Source organism: Apis florea, unplaced genomic scaffold (assembly GCF_048593485.1).
Source record: "Apis florea isolate Af1SG1 unplaced genomic scaffold, ASM4859348v1 contig_2293_pilon, whole genome shotgun sequence".
Taxonomy (NCBI): Eukaryota; Metazoa; Arthropoda; class Insecta; order Hymenoptera; family Apidae; genus Apis; species Apis florea.
Window position 1 is genome coordinate 739363 of NW_028256554.1, and position 18321 is coordinate 757683.

The 18321-nt window shown below is 25.1% G+C and overlaps 4 protein-coding genes across 4 annotated transcripts; 2 read left to right on the forward strand and 2 right to left on the reverse strand.

Annotated features, from left to right (window-relative positions):
* Positions 1–22: 22 nt before the first annotated feature.
* fy (fuzzy planar cell polarity protein-like protein) lies at positions 23–2536 on the reverse strand. Its single transcript, XM_003689899.4, has 5 exons — positions 1745–2536; positions 1272–1664; positions 1015–1212; positions 694–893; positions 23–596 (listed from the first exon to the last, which is right to left on the reverse strand). Exons 1-5 carry the CDS (start codon positions 1820–1822, stop codon positions 242–244), a joined length of 1224 nt encoding a protein of 407 aa, XP_003689947.1. The 5' UTR covers positions 1823–2536; the 3' UTR covers positions 23–241.
* Positions 2537–3831: 1295 nt separating this feature from the next.
* wts (serine/threonine-protein kinase warts) lies at positions 3832–9596 on the forward strand. Its single transcript, XM_003689888.4, has 5 exons — positions 3832–4205; positions 4749–5100; positions 5166–7587; positions 7686–7963; positions 8045–9596. The coding sequence occupies exons 2-5, from the start codon at positions 4822–4824 to the stop codon at positions 8474–8476; spliced, it is 3411 nt and encodes a 1136-aa protein (XP_003689936.1). The 5' UTR covers positions 3832–4205; positions 4749–4821; the 3' UTR covers positions 8477–9596.
* A 2587-nt stretch (positions 9597–12183) lies between these two features.
* Positions 12184–13953, forward strand: Mpc1 (mitochondrial pyruvate carrier). The gene is made up of 3 exons (XM_003689904.4): positions 12184–12634; positions 12760–12860; positions 13303–13953. The coding sequence occupies exons 1-3, from the start codon at positions 12579–12581 to the stop codon at positions 13455–13457; spliced, it is 312 nt and encodes a 103-aa protein (XP_003689952.1). The 5' UTR covers positions 12184–12578; the 3' UTR covers positions 13458–13953.
* Positions 13727–18319, reverse strand: LOC100863835 (uncharacterized). The gene is made up of 12 exons (XM_012486002.3): positions 17344–18319; positions 17141–17259; positions 16921–17065; positions 16701–16830; positions 16413–16578; positions 16114–16294; positions 15656–16011; positions 15395–15551; positions 15127–15258; positions 14824–14941; positions 14579–14733; positions 13727–14482 (listed from the first exon to the last, which is right to left on the reverse strand). The coding sequence occupies exons 1-12, from the start codon at positions 17988–17990 to the stop codon at positions 14377–14379; spliced, it is 2412 nt and encodes an 803-aa protein (XP_012341456.1). The 5' UTR covers positions 17991–18319; the 3' UTR covers positions 13727–14376.
* Between the last annotated feature and the right edge of the window lie 2 nt (positions 18320–18321).

Here is an 18321-nt window from a genome sequence, read left to right on the forward strand (position 1 = left end):
GAAATGATCTCATTCAATCTCATTAATAATTAATTTCATTTATTTTACAAATAATTATCATATTATATCTTTATTTCTATTAATTTTTTGTATTATTTATTATTTTAATATTTATTATTATAATATTTGTTTATAAGTAATAAAAACAATATTAGGATACAAAAGTGAATTAATATGACAATAACAAAAAAGTATATTATACAAAATGAAATGATATTAAAAAGGGATTGACATTAAATTTTTACCAACATCCTTGTTTATCAATAAGTAATGCTTTTAACATTTTTTGACAAATCATTCTTACTGTATGAGTAGGAACTGTAGAGGTACATAAAATACAAAGTATATGATCACCATCTTTAACTGCATAGCACTTATGATATTCTGAACATAAATAAGTTTCTTTTGCACCCACAAATTTCCAATTATCATTTGATGAGTTATATTCAGATTCTGAAGATAATATATAAGTTTCAACAGCTTGATGATAAAATGTTCTTAATATATCCAATCTGTGAGAACTGACTCTGTTCTTTGCATATTGCATATTTTTACCAAGAATAAATTTTTGTGCTTTATAATTTGTTAAAAGAAATCTAAATTTATAAAAAAAAATAAGAATATTATAATATATTTTGATAATATATTTTTTTAAATGAAATTATTTATATTACATATTAATATTTCTATTACCCAAGCGTTTCTGTATCTAAATTTATAGATAAAGGTAAATTTCGTGGATAGCATTGTTCTGCATTGCGTAAAGCATCAATACTATTCTTCCAACATTGTACAGCAAGTTTTTCAATCTCTGATAAATCTGGATTTGGTCCACATAAGGCTAATACTTCAACTTGATTGACTAATGTAATGGATACTAATCTAAAAGCTACCTATATATATGATCTCTTATAATAAATTGCGTGATATAATTTTTTAAAATAAATCTCATTAAATTAAAAAAATAAAAATATTATATTAAAAATATGTTTTAAAAACAAGAAATATACTCACATTTGGACTTTTATAAGGTAAAAATACTGGAATGTCTCGTGTGGTATAAGTATCCTCTGTATTTACAATTGTAATTAATAATTTTCTTTCAATAGGATTTAAATTCCACCACCCTTCTGTAGCTACTGCTAAACATCCATGTATTAAAATGCATCCATATATAGAATCCAGACATTCCATATAACCCTCTAAGCATGTCTTAAATAGATTATTATTTAACATACAGAAAACTTTTTAATTTAAAAAATTTTAGTTACCTGAAATAAATTATTTTCTTGACACATTATACATTCTGTCATATTGATAATATCAGTTTTTGAACAAATTCCATCACCAACATCAAGACATTCCAATAAACTATCAACAATTGGATTACATAAACGGATATCTTTTTTTAATTTTTCAATATTTTTTGTACTTTTTAATTCTTCAATACCAACAAATAAAATCATTGCACCGAAAACAGCATTAAGAAATTTTTCCAATACAGATTTAGTAGTTCCACTTGCAATAACTATTAATGTAATACTTTGCTCAAACTCTTTCCACATTATCATAGTATCGGGTAAATTTGTATTTAAAAGTTTAATGTTTTGTGATTTAAGAAACATATGTATCCCATATAGAGATGCTATTTTTGAAAATGTCATCTATAGTTTTATTAAAAAAAAATTAAAATTAATATCATATAATTTACATTTTTTTTCGTTTATAATCATATAAATATTACCGTATCTCCTTCTCCTTTTTGACGAGAAAATAAAGGAATTCCTCCAGTAGAGGTTAAACACATAACATGGGCTACCATAATAATAGCTTTCTTCTGTTTTAAACGTTAAATATTTAATATACTTTTGTTTTTGATTTCTTGAAAGAAAATGTTACTTTTTTTTTATAATCCAAATTTAATTTATAATTTTAAACGTTAATTTTATAATCTCATTATATCATAAAATTATATGAAATTTTATTTCTATACTTTATGATACATAACATATTGATACTATTTTTAATTCAAATTTGATAGATTTTACATGACAATGAAATGTAAAATATTGATTAATTATTACTAGTTATAATTGTTTGTTATATTTATATATAAATATCAATATTTTTTATTAATACAATATTGATGAACGTATATTAATTATATGAAAACAATGAAAAACAAGATTTCCTCATATAAACTAATGCTAATATCATGATCATGACAACATCGATGTTAATTTAAGCTAATTAGAATGCATACACGTATGTATATGTATATATATGATATTGAAATGAATACAATTATTATAATGGTTAATGACCTTACAAAAACTTTGTCATATCTGTTTTAAAAAGTAAATTTTTTAAAATCATATTTATTTATTTTAAATTATTTTATTTTAAGCTAAAGTTATATAAATATTTTATTATTCAAACAAATTTTTATTTTATTAATTAAGAAATATATAATACTTTTTTTTTATTTCAAATAAACAAGATGTGTGCGCGCGCGCGTGCGTGCGTATATATGTGTGTGATGTGTGTGCGTGTATGCGTGTGTGCATCTATTATGTATGTATAATAAATGTACATTTATATATAACTATATATATAGGTAATATACAAGAAATATTAATATTAATACAGAGGAATATTAGTACAGAGCAATAAAAATATCATACATAATGAATATACTAAATAAATTATGTATTAGTAAAGTGCATTTTATTGATAATTATTATATTTTTTTGATTTGATATATATTTATATTTTTATATATTGATCTTAATATAAGAAAGCTAATGTAAACTTTCAAAATTCGAACGCTGCATCTGATTTTAAGATGATAAATATGTATATATAAATAAATATGTAAATAAATTATATAATAATTATTACATAGTATATTATAATATAAATATATAAAGTATATATAATATAAAGTAATAAATAATGAATTATAATATATATATAATATTTGCAGTTATATATAAATTTTTTAATTTAATAAAAATATTAAATTGTAATTATATTAAAAATTGATTCAAATTTCATTATAAATTTTAATATATCTATAATAATATGTATACTAAAAAATTAGATTTGATTTGAATAAATTTTATTTCTTTTTTATTATTTAGATTCAATTATATTTATACAATCTTTTTTATTGTAACATATATATGTGTATATATATTTCATTATATGTAATATATATTAAAAAAATATATATATATATATACATATATTTTTACATTCACATTAAATTATAATCGAATAAATTAATATAAATAATTTTATTAATTCTATTTTTTTCAGTTTATCTATTCATATAATTCAATTATATAAAATGAATATATGAAATATAATGTTTCTTTAACTATAAATTTCGTTTAGCAAACTTAAATGTGAATGAAAAAAAGTTTTCACTCATATTTTCTTGTTATTTAAGTATAATTAATTATTAAAATCATAAAAGCATTATAAAAATATGATGAATATTTGAAAAGGAAACAAGAAAAAAATTTTTTAATCTTAACTGTCTCTAAATAGTTTTAAATATTAATTAAATATATATGAAATAACTCTCAACTTAGAGAAAAGAAGCGACTGATATAATGTTGACATTCACATTTAGTTGGACGAGATAGTTTTAAAACATTAAATAAATTTTTAAATATTTGATTTTTCTTAAATATAATATTTCCAGAATCAAATTTTATATTCTTAAATAATAAACATTATTTGTTAAATATATTTTATATTAATTGCAAAGTGCTATTTGTTTTTTCGCGCACGAACTTGGTGCATATCGTAAATTACGAAAAAGAGTGTCAAGTCGGTGTAGGAATGTGGCACTTCAAAATGGCTGCCAGTTACTTTAGTAATTTACGGCTGTACCTTTCTTTGTTGTTGCTGAAGTAATTACGACTGTATATTGGAATACTATAGAATTATTTTTAAGGGAAAATAGTGAATTAGAAGATTTATGTGTACATCAATCTTGTCACATGGATTTTGTAGAAACGTGAGAATAGAATATGCTCTGAAGTCGTTCTCTCCTGATTGCTATTTCAGTTAAACTTATTTCAAGAAAAATCTTATCTAATGTTTTCTGATTTCTAAAGAAAGTGTGTGCTATTATAGCTCATTTTATGTATAAAGAACTTATTGGATTAATCCGTCACGCATCTAATGAATAGGTTAGATTTTTGATGGATCTTATCTTTATGTACGAAGATGTAAAAAATCATGTATAAGATTACACATAAAGCTGTTTGCATTCTATGATTGAAATTAAATTTTCAAATAAAATTTATTATATATAAATCATAATTAAACTAAGTAAAGTGATACAAAAGTCATTTAAAATTTGTAACATATATCTTAACATTTAGTGATTTATTAATATTAACATTATTTTATCATGTATAGAATGCAAATATTTCAATAGAGAATTATCAAATAATGAATATTGTATTTTTTATGTTCAAATAATGTTTGTATTTTTTATATTAATGATATATTAAAATTATTAATGACAATGTAAAAATACATAAAATATATTAATTAAATCAGTTTTATGAATATTATATAGTATAAAACAATTTATATGATTAAAATTAATCAATTGATTAATTTTACAAATATGAAAATAATTATTAAAAATATTTTATAGTAAATATGATAGTAAAATATAAAAATGTTACAATATTGTAAGAAAATAACTTGATATTATGTTTTAGATGTATGTATATATATATATATATGTCACAGCCGGATTAAAGCTAGGTCTGAGAAGGCCTAGCATGGGCCACTATGAATCCACCCACGGTTAGCAAATCGAGCACTCGTGGCTCTGGATATCATCAAAAGGCTTTAGCTGAAATTCGCAATTCTTTACTACCTTTTGCAAATATTGGAGGTGCAGGCGAAGTAGGTTCTAGTGCTGCTAGTACTATATCTACTTTATCTACGACCAGTGGCATTAGTTCTGCTTCAGGACTTAGTGGTCTCTCTACAGCTTCAGGATCTACTCTTGATAAATCTGATCAACGACAATTGTTAGCTCAGCTATTAGCAATGGGGTATTCAGAGGTATGTGTATTATTATGGATTTTAAGCTTGACTATTTATTAAAATTTGATATTATGTATATATAGGAAATTGCATTGCGTGCATTGAAATTAGCTGGCTGGCGTCTAGATGCGGCTATAGAATTCTTGAAGCAAGCTCAGGGAGAATCTCTAAATGGTCTAGGCAAACTTAACAGCAAATTAATAAGAAAACCTAGTTTGGAAAGAGAATTGAGTTTACAACGAGGTAGTCCTGCATTGGATAGTGGAGCAGGAAGTTCACGATCCGATAGTCCTCGTCTAGCGGAACTTAGCCCACATCCGCAATTGAGCCGACAATACTCTCCAAGCAATTTCGTAGAACGAGAACCACCTCCTCCTCCACCTCCTAGATGTAGCTCTACACCACCTCCACCTCCACCACCTCATGCTCCATATAATCAGCCAAACGTACCTACTAATATGCAACAAATGCTTAAACGAATGTCTCCTGCTCCGGTGGTTCCAACGCGACCTCCTCCTACTACACCTGGTAATACCGGTCCGATATCAACATCAGTTAATCTACCGCAAAGAGGTACAAGTCCAGTAGCAAGTTCTAATAATAATTCGAATTGTCGCCAACCTATGATCGTTCAAAATGGTCCGCAAGTTCAACAGCAACTTTCTCAGCAAATGCAAGCTCTTAGTATTTATCAAACTGGCAACAACAATACTAATACTCAAGTCGAACCGCCACCACCATATCCCATTGTTTCTTCCTCGTCGACTGGCCCGGTACAACCACCGTCTTACAGTGCCTCTATACAAAATAGACAAAGTCCTACACAATCTCAGCAAGATTATCGCAAAAGTCCTTCTTCTGGAATCTATTCTGGCCCAACATCGGCCGGCTCTCCAAGTCCAATTACCGTTTCTGCTATATCACCAAGTACACAAGCATCTATGGCTAGACCAACTCCATTGCAAGCTTGGGGTGCACGACAAGCAAAAACACAACCACCAATCATTATGCAATCTGTTAAGAGTACACAAGTACAAAAACCTGTGTTACAAACTGCAATTGCACCGACTTCTCCACAACCAATTTCAACTACTAGTAACACACCACCACCTCCACCATCTTATGCATCGTCTATTCAACAAAAGCAGCAACAACAACAACAACCACAACCGCAGCAACAACAACAGCAGCAGCAACAACAACAATCCTCGCAAGCACCACCTCCTGCATATCCACCAGTGAATAGTGTTGGCACAACCTCAACGAACAATATAAATGTTGGTGTTTCTGTAGGAGTACCCACTACAGAACCACCAAGTTATGCGACAACGATGCAAGCATTAGCGGCACAACGAGGAATGCATCATCCAGTACCTCCTCCCCCCTATGGAACAGCTACTGAAGACTCTAATTGTATATCAACGATAGACAATAATACAACCCTTAGATCATCTCCAGTTGCTTTACATCCTCCATTGCAAAGAAAATATTCACCTGCAGATGGATGTCAACATCCTACAGAAGCTCCACCTTTACCTCCAGTAACATCCACGACAATACCCTTAAGAACTAATAACAACATTGGTAACAATGTCAACAACAGCAATAACAATAGCAACAGTAGCAATGGCGGCAATAGCAATAATAATAACAACAATAATAATAATAATCATTCACCCGACAATGGAGCAAAAGGAGCTGGTTCATCACCTTCATCTTATAAAATCAAACATCAGTCTCCGATACCTGAACGTAAACATATGAGTAAAGAAAAAGAAGAAGAACGTAGAGATTGTAAAGTTCGTAATTATTCTCCACAGGCTTTTAAATTTTTTATGGAACAGCATGTTGAAAATGTATTAAAATCTCACAAACAACGATTATATCGTCGTCTTCAATTAGAAACAGAAATGGCTAAAATAGGTCTTAGTGCAGAAGCTCAATGTCAAATGAGAAAAATGTTATCACAAAAGGAATCGAATTACATTCGGTTGAAACGAGCAAAAATGGATAAGTCAATGTTTACAAAAATCAAACCAATTGGAGTTGGTGCTTTTGGAGAAGTAACACTTGTTAGAAAACTTGATACCAATCAATTTTATGCTATGAAAACTTTAAGGAAGGCAGATGTGTTAAATCGTAATCAAGTTGCTCATGTTAAAGCTGAAAGAGATATATTAGCAGAGGCTGATAATGAATGGGTTGTAAAACTCTATTATTCCTTTCAAGATAAGGACAATTTATATTTTGTAATGGATTATATACCAGGTGGAGACTTGATGTCATTGTTGATTAAATTTGGCATTTTTAAGGAACCTCTGGCAAGATTTTATATTGCTGAATTAACGTGCGCTGTAGAAAGTGTTCATAAAATGGGTTTTATTCATAGAGACATTAAACCAGACAATATTTTAATTGATCGAGATGGACACATAAAATTAACAGATTTTGGCCTATGTACAGGATTTCGTTGGACTCATAATTCTAAATATTATCAACAAAATGGTATGTGTCCATGATTGATTTATTCTCAAGTTCTATATGTGTATTTATATATATATATATATATATGCGCAATTATACCGATGTTGTTATTAAAACAGGACATGGAAAACAAGATTCAATGGATCCTGCTGACGATTGGAATAATGAATGTCGTTGTATCCAATTGAAACCATTGGAACGTAGAAGACATAGAGAACATCAAAGATGCTTAGCTCATTCCTTGGTTGGAACACCAAATTATATTGCACCAGAGGTACTACAAAGGACAGGATACACTCAATTGTGTGATTGGTGGAGTGTTGGTGTGATTTTATATGAAATGTTAGTTGGTTCTCCACCATTTCTTGCTAATACTCCAGCTGAAACCCAATATAAAGTAAGTTTAATGTTTATTAATTTATTATTTTATTATGAAATATAATTTGTATACAGTATTAAAATATATTGTATATCACAGGTAATCAATTGGGAAACGACTTTGCATATTCCGAAACAAGCGAATCTTTCCGCGGAAGGTATGGATTTAATATTAAAATTATGTGTTGGTGCAGATCGTCGGTTAGGTAAGAATGCAGATGAAGTAAAGAATCATCCATTTTTTGCGAACATCGATTTTGAAAAGGGACTACGACGGCAAGTAGCTCCTCACATACCTCGGATACAATATCCTACGGATACAAGTAATTTTGATCCCGTGGATCCTGATAAATTACGAAATTCAGAATCGTCCGATTCTAATAAATCCGATGAATTATTAGATAATGGTAAACCATTTCATGGTTTCTTTGAATTTACCTTTAGACGCTTCTTTGATGATGGTGGAGGTCCTGCATATCCTAGTCGAATAAGTTTGGACGATAATGACAATCAAGGTCCAGTTTATGTATGACAATAGCTTTAGAAATTTTTGTATTCGCCAAGTCGATGATAATGGAATCTTTCGTATGTTTTATTACAAAAAAATTATATTTGTAAATATTATCCGAAAGAATTTCTTCTGGATCGACGAATAGTTAGGATAATATGAATTATAAAAATTTTTTTTAAATCGTTATTATGTACGCGTGCGCGCACGCGCCTGTGTGCGTATATGAGGAGATGGGATGAACATATATGCGTGCGCGCGTACATATAAATCCGTGTATGTACGTAGCATACATTACGTTGTTTTACACAAGAAAAAAAAAGAATAATGATTAGTCGTAAAACAAAAACCCTCGCGTTTGTTCCTTAATTTCGATAACATATCATATTCTTTTTTTTCTAATTTGTTTTCTTTTTTCTGCTCTTTTATACTTCTTTTTCTTTCTCTTTTATTTTATTCGCAAGATCGTTGAGTTCACTCTTTTTTGGAAAGGCAAGTTTTCCTAATTGAGAACTATTAGAACTACGATATTAGTTCGAAGATGAAATTATTTATAATTATAAAATTTAAATTTATGGGCATTTATCACATTTTCTTGCAATATAATTTCTATAAATTTTTTTTTATTATAATATAATGTGAAAAATTTTAAGAATATAAAATGGAATTACTAAATTCTCTATTATAAAAAACAAAAAAAAAATACAAAAAATTTTTAAGAAAGATATGGAATTAATTTTTGATAAGATATATCATGTTCTGAATATAATAGCTACGAATTTTTGTGATCATTACAAATTAAGAAAAAAGAAAGAAAGCGATCGATGGCTAGATAATATATATTATGTTTATTGAAAAAAAATATTGTGCTTGCCATTTTGGTATTGGCTTTTGTACCTATTGGAAACGTGTATTTGTATGTTTCAGCAAGTACTGTGATATTGCAGATAATTAGAGTAATGCGGCTTTTGAACCTATTGGTCTTATTTAACTTCTTTTTTTTTTTTATTGAACGATTAATAATAACAAATATAAATAATTAATGTTAACTGTTACTATATAAAATTTTGAATGTAATGTGTTCATTGCATATATTATGCGACTGTTATTGGTCAAACATATCTTTCTTTTTCTCTTTTTTTTTTCTCTCTTTTTCCCTACTCAGTCATTTTTTGTGTTCTTTGAATAATTTTAAGCTTAAGAAATTTTTATTGATTTATTATCATTTCGTATATATTTTTAAAATAATTAAAAGTGTAACAATTTACAAATTTGACAATATAATTTAGTTTCAATAATAAGTTATTCATAGATATAAATAAATACCAACAAATCAGTTAATTAATTAAATTCAAAATAATATTTTAAAGTAATTATTATAACTGAATAATTAAAAATTAAATATTTAGTTATTGAAAAGAAATAAATACTGCATTATTGTTTGAATATGTATTGTATACAAAGTAAAGTAAAAATAACTTTTTTTGCATGTATTAATCTGTTAATAATGTATTGATATAGAAAATGGAAACTTTCCTTTTCCTTTTGTAATTAATCGAAATTGAAATAAATAAATAAAAATTAATAAATGTAAAAATATTAAATTGATAAATAAAATAATAGCAATATCAATCATAATCTAAAAAAATTTATTATCTAAGATTAATCTAAAACTTTTCTAAATTCATAAATAATTTTGTTTTTTATCTATTTCGTATTAGATATTTTATTTCAAATTCTGAAATTAGGTGAAATATTTTTAAATTATAATACTTAATGTATGCTGTATGTACCAAAGGAAAAATAAGTGTCATGTAAGACGAAAAAATTAATATGGTAAAACATATGATAAATAAATATGATAATATGTATATGATAAATAATCCTATATTAACAGCAACAGGAGATAAATATTTATATACGTGTTTCATACTATTATTCATTTTGAAAATTGTATAGAAAAATCCTTTGTAATGCAAAGAAAAATGGATAAGAAGAATTAATCATAAATTAAAAAAGAATAGAAATTTTTAATATTTTTTATTTCTTAAAAATAATTTCGATTATTCTATGTATTCTAATATTTTCTTCTTATGCATTCTTATATTTTATATTTTCTAAAAACTAATTTCTTTCTTCTTTTACTTCTCTCTCTCTCTCTCTCTCTCTCTCTCTCTTTCTCTCTCTCTCTCTCTAACTCACTCATATCTATCTTTATTTCTATCATTTATTAAAATTATAAATATATCGATTTGTAACAAATAAAAAAAAGAGGAAAATTCTAATTTTATACGTGCATTATTTTATATGATGCATTTAAATTAATATTTTCCAACTTGCAATCATTGAAATATAAAAACTATTCATATTTATTTTAATTGTACAAAAAAACTTATGGAATATATGATATCATTACTGGGTGAAAAGAATCGAATATTGTGTTACATCACATTTGACAAATAATGAATACCAAAGGGATTTACTCTTATCTCATGAAAGTAACCCCAATTCCCAGTCTACGATTGCTAATTTTACTTTATTCATATTTTTGCATGTTTATATCTTTAGTTTATAAATGCATGTGAATGAGTGACATGCTAACATACACTTCTGAAGTCCATACGTTCTTAATATAAACATTCAACAAGTATTAATGTTCATCTATTTTAAACTACAAATGATCAATTAAGAATATGAAATATGCGAATGTGAAATATGAATATGCGAAAAAAATATCGCTCATCACATATGTATCCGTTGCTCGATTATTAAAATAAATTTCTACACGTTTATTTGAATATGTACCATTTATGATACATATTGCATCATAAAATAGATAAAGTGAAATGATATTTTTATTATTGATACAAGATAATTGATATTTTTTTAAATAATTTCTTCAATATATTGAATAATTATAGCAAAAAAAAGTAAAAATGATCTTTATAATGTAAGTAAATATTGCAATTTAAAATGAAACTTGTTATTATAATTGTTCATACATCAATATACATTATTTAAGACAGATTATAATTCTTAAAAAGCGTCATTAAAATAACAATATTTTTTTAGCGCCAATAGAAATATGTATATGAAAAGAAAAAGTATTTGTATTTTATGAACACGTGACGTGTTAAAACATTTAACGAGCGACAAGTACCTCTTATTATATATATTGACAAAAATATTCTTATATTATGAAATATATATGTATATAATAATTTACTTCTGTATGCTATCTTTGTAGCTATAAAATAAAACTCATTGGTTTCATACATACTAAATTAAGAACAGCTCAGCTAACAAATTATAGCGTAATTGAAAAATGCAAAATTTTGCATTATTGATATATATCATAAATTACATTTGCAATTACAATAAAATATATAGATCTGTTAATTTGCATATTATAAGAAAGCGATTTTGAATTATAGTTGTACATTTTGTAACATCTTCTTTTGCTTTGTAATTATATGAAAAAATTTAGAAAAGAAAAAAGTTAATTTTGTAAGGTAGTATAACATATTATATATAAACTTTGTATATATTTTTTGAATAATTATTCTAAATTAAAAATAGGTTTAATGCTTAATCGTTATTTAATTTATTTTTCATCCTAAAGAAAATTCCTACTTTACAGTCTTATTCTAAAATAATTATGATATTATGAAATTAAAATTGAATTGAATTAAATAAAATTGAATAATAAAATTATTCAATTATTACATAATCATACTATTTATTTATATCATCATATTATTATAAAAAATATATCATATTAAGAAATAATTTAAATGAAGGAAATTCATACATTTTCGATAATTAAAGAATTTAATACAAATTATAAAATTAATTTTATTCGTTGCATAATCAAAGTATAGAAAAATCAACTTTTATTTTCTTTAACATCGAAATTATATGGTCAAATTTAAAGCTCTTATGAAATAATTTTCTGTTAATATATGAATTCATTATGTTAATCGTTTATATAACCAGATTGATATCTCTTATTCTTTCGAAATTGTTTCATTCGAGTTTATGTATGTGCTTCGATTTAGTCCATTAAGAATAAATTTAATTATTAGAAGAAGGTGAAAAAAGAAGAAAAAGAACGAATTATTACAATATGAATCGTGTAAAAAAATTGCTATCGAGTAAAGAAACTCGAGATTATTTAATGAGGTAAGCAATATGGAATTTAAGTATAGAGTATATACATATATATATATATAAATTTTGTTACTTAGTATTTGATTTAGTATATTATTTAATCAGAATGGATTTCATTATTGTTTCTTTTGTTTTAGTACTCATTTTTGGGGACCTATAGCTAATTGGGGTATTCCAATCGCAGCAATCGCTGATATACAAAGAGATCCGAAATATATTAGTGGAAAAATGACGTTTGGTTAGTTTATCTACTTTCTTCTTTTCTGGTATAAATTGAATAATCATTAAAATTTTATACATGCATATGAAGATAAGTAAAATTACGATATATATAAAAATTCCGTTACATTAAATTATAAACTTATAACTTTTTTTATACTTGTATCATATGTATCGCGTAATAATAAAAATTCAGAAAAAAGAATAAAATAATAATATACATTTTCATGTATATATTCTTTCATTGCATTTAGATAAATTCAGAATATTAATTTATTATTTGAAAATATAGTTATTATAATAAAAATTAAATATAAAATTATGTTAATGAATATTAACAAATCTTTTACTTTAATTCTCAATATACATATGCTATGAATTGCTGAATTGAATGAACTGAATGAACTCTTCAAAACTATGAAGATAAATTAAAATTTATAGAATATATTAATTTTTTTCAGCTTTATGCTTATATTCAGCAATGTTCATGCGTTTTGCTTTAAGAGTTGAACCACGCAACTTACTTCTTTTTGCCTGTCATTTTGTGAATGAAGGAGCACAAATGACTCAAGGTTTTAGATTTATTAAATATCATTATGTAAATAAAAATAAGTAATGATTGATAAAATAGATACTTGTAAAAATATCAGTGTTTGTAATTATTTGTTTATTTTTATTTACTTAATATAATTTTCATTTTTTCTTTATTATGATTCATTTTTGTTAATTTTACATAACTAAAATACAGAGAATAATAATATAGAGAACAATAATAGTAACATATTTTTAATAAATAAATTTATTAATTTATTAAAAATTAAATATCAAGTTGTAAAAATAAAAATTTTTATAATTTATTGATAACAAATATAATAAATTAGACAATTACAATTGAATTATTTATTAATAAATATATAAAATATTGACATAAAATATTTATTATATATAATTACAGGATCAAACATGTATCATTATAATATTCATTTATTATTTTAATTTGTATTATTTATGAGAAATAAGGAAAAATAACAAATTTATAAAAATAAAATATTGTAATGATTTTTGCAATGTATTATTATAAAATAAAATATAAAATAATAGAAATTTTAAAATGAGTTATAATAATATACACAACTTTCACAATTTATTCTTAAATGTACTAATCGTGCATATTAAAATATAATAAATACATATTTCAATGTAATTAAAATATGTACCATCAGAAATATATTGTTTAAAATTAAACAATTTTTAAAAATAATAATTTTTTATTTATTCATGTATAATATTCATATATTCATTTAATAAAAATATTCGAAAATAATTTTAAAATCTCATTGCAGAAATATTATGTTCTATAAATTAATAATAATAATAATAAATGAATAGTAAAGTATTTTAAAAATATAATACTTTAAAAATGATCATATTAATAATGGACGGATTGTATTCATAAAGCTTTATCTTAATGGATATATATGGACTATATAAATGCATATAGAGTAAAATTCGCATTATTACAATATTATTATGAGTTATTTGCGTACTATAAAATAATAAAATATTGTCGATATAAGTAATAATATCCAATTGACTTGAATTGATGAGGCAGTAGCTAATCGACATTTAAACATATCATATCTGTAAAAGTAAGCATTTGTGTTAAATTATTAGTTATATAATAAAATTATTATATATTTTAAAATTATTGTTATATTAATTCATAATATTAATTACCTAGTTTTTTGATCGTTAATTAAATTATTAAATTCAGCTTCTACTAATTGACCATCATAATACGTAATTAAGTCTTCAAATGGATATTCAAAACCTTGTTTACACTCACACTTATATCCGCCTGTCTCGAAACCTCTTCCGAGAATAGGCACACACTATATACATATTAGATATATTATAATTATATTAATGTATTAAAATTATAGCAATAATATTAATTAATTCAATAGAATTTAATGTCTTACATATGAAGTTTTTTGATCGCACTTATGAGTACTTTTAAATGCATTTGGAGCGTAAAACACATCGTCGCATTGATTAATATCGAGTTGAAGAAGATCCATGGTAACAGCTACAATACCTCTATAATATATTATACCTCATAATATATCTCAATAAGGATTTTAATATAAAATGTGATCTTTCCTTTTTGATTTTTTTTCTTTAGAATTAAAACAGGTTTTCTATCCTTATGAACAATCTCACATTCGATTTCTCATGCATATGCTATACCTTATTCAGTTGTCCATGTGGATAGAAATACTTACTTGAATTCCAGTTTCTCTTTCAAGTTGTCCAAGCCAAAAAACGGGGATGCATAGGTAATTACCCATTTCTTTACTTTACCGTTGCAATCAAAGTAAGGAGTTGTCCAATGGCCATGATTCAGGTTTGCTGCCCTATACAAATGAATAAATATTCCCACATTAAAATAAATTCTATTTCTAAAATCAATTTTTTTTATATTAAAAATATAAAAATTATATATATAGTTTTCTTTTTCATTTTTTTCATTTTTTTTTAAATAATTCTTACCTATAAGAATTAGGATAATGTTCATATTTTTTAAGATATTCGCCGGTTTCATTGAATCTTATTTTTATTTTCATATAATATTTTTCTAGTTCATCAAAATTTGTTGCCCATCTTTGTTTCAATAATTGAAAATAATTCTTTTTTGTATAAACATTATCTATAAAATAAAAACAAATAATTAAAATTAAGATTATATTACAATATGTTATAATATTACATGTTATAATAATTTAACAAATATTATTTAATAATAAATATTACCTGCATCATTATGTCTAGCTAAATCTTCAACCTTAAATTTAGTATTTAATTGAGTTTTATAGGCATAAGGAGCAAAAAATGTTCTATTTGTAAATTTATTTCGATCCCAAAGCATTTCAGCAGAATATATTTTAGTATCTCCAAGTACTAAAGCTAAAGTCTCTCCAATCATTTGATCTTCGGTAAGTGGTCTATCAGCTACTCTTTTACCTGAATAAACTTCAAGAGGATCAGAAATTTGTAGAAATGCACTAATAAAATTTGCCAATCTAGTTGCCATTTTCGCTTCGTTTTCAAAAAATTCTTTAGCGCCGAAACTTATATCTCCGCGTAATGTTAAATCTTCTTGCTTATAACTGTAATATTAAATATTATTAATGAATTTCTTTCAATATTTTACTTTCTGAATTGTATAAGAAAATGAAAAATATCAGAAAATGAATATTTTTATGGCACACCTATTACAAGTTTTTGAATTGATGCTTAAAATGAATTTAAGAATTTGATCTATATTAATTTTTTCAGATTTTATTGCTTCTGGTCCAATAGAATAATTTCTATAGTGATAAAATTGCTCTAAATACTTTTCTCTAATATGAGGTTTTGCTTTTTCCCATTCAACAGGCATTTTATGTATCCCTATATAAGAAACGAAAAAATAAAACAATAACAATATAATATAATATAATATAATATAATAATAATATCAATAATGACAATAATAATAATTATAAGAAATAAATATATAGATACTTACATCCTATTCGAGAGCAATCAAATCCATTGTAATATTGCTCTTGAGTTGCTCTTTCTATAATTTCACCTAGATATGGACGCCGTACTACATTTGGTAATCTGAAGCCTGGTTTACATCTACATTGATATCCACCTCTTCTAAAACCCCAGCCATGTAATGGTTCACACTAAATTAAATTATAATTAATTGTAAATTATAATTTAAAATTAATTAAAATTAATTAAAAAAATTTAAATTTAATTTTCTTAGAAAATATTAAATATATAATAATTTTTTTATATTTAATACCTCAGTAGTTTCAGTTTTACATCTAGCAGTATTTACAAATCTATTGGGACCACTATTTCCTTTTCCTTTTGGGCATTGATTAATATCTATTCTTTCAAAATCCATTTCAATAACTGATATGGCAGTATAACTGAAATAAAGATATGTAATTTAATGAAAAATTTAAACAAATAATATATAAGTTGTATTATATAAGTAATATATAATAATAATAATATACGTTGGATATTCAATATGTCTAAATCCTGTATGTCTTGGATATATATCTGCTATTGGCACAACTGCTGCCACAAGCCATCGATTTGATCTCCCACAATCATAATAAGGTCTGGTCCATTTTACAGGACCAGGATGCTCATCTGCACCTGTAAAAAATAAAAAAAGAATTTTAATAATGTAAAACTTTATATTATTTAAATTGATTATTTTTATTATAATACCAGGTGGTCCGTGAAATGTAAATGTTTCATTAGTATTGTTAGCATATCTAATTTCAACTTGATAAGTGATTTTAGTGTCATGTCTTTTATCAACATTATCTGGTAACCATTTCTTATACCTATATAGAATTGATAGTATATAATAATTTATAAATTATAAAACTTTTTTTTTATCTAATCTTAATAATTTAGATTTTGTTTACCATTCATTTATACGATAATAATCTGTTGTATAATCTTCACCAAGACTACCACTGGCAAATGCTCCAAGATCTTGCACATTAAATGTATTTCTTGTGGATATTCTTTCTAAATGTATAGGATCATTAAAATCATCAGCTCTAAAAGTTCTTGGAGCAAATCTGGGCATAGTTTTATTAAAAAAGCCTCTATATGATGAAGAATAAGACATATTTGGTGAAAAATATATAGCGGAGGCATTTATATGTGAATTTGCAGAAACATCAGCAACTGTTGATAAAAAATAGTACATCATGCCTGGATCATAAGTATCATTGATAGCAGGACGTATGAATCGAGATTGTAAAATGTAACTCCAAAAAAATGATCTACTAAGAGCCATATTATGAAGATGAAGTAAAGCAGTTCGATTTGGAAACACAGGATTGATATTAATATCTTTAATGTCAGGTAAATGAGAGACTGTATCTTCTGGTAGATAGAGATCTCCAATATGTTGAATAGGACAATTCTCTTCATTAATTTTATCCATTTTTAAACGGATTTCATCAAAAGCATCTCTAGCTTGCCACTCATATTGTCCGACAACGCCCAAACAATAGAGGCCTATAATCACTATCGTATATATTTTAAAATTAATGAATTCCATCTTCTAATAAATATACCAAATTTTTATATAGATATTGTATTATATTGATTCATTGTAATAAAGAAAAAAAAAATATAAAAAAATAAGAAATAAATTCTTTTCCGTTCGTCACATACGCGAACATTCATTCACATTTCACATCGAACTACATCAATACTAAATACCATGTCCAATTCACTTCAAAATCTCTATTTCCATGCTCTATGGAAGCTACTAAGTACTATGTACATAATGCCTGAGTTCTGATGTCATCAATTCTATACTAAATTAGAATTAACTTTCGTTGAAGTTAACGATGTCATCTTTTAAACCGCCATTATTTTGAAAACTT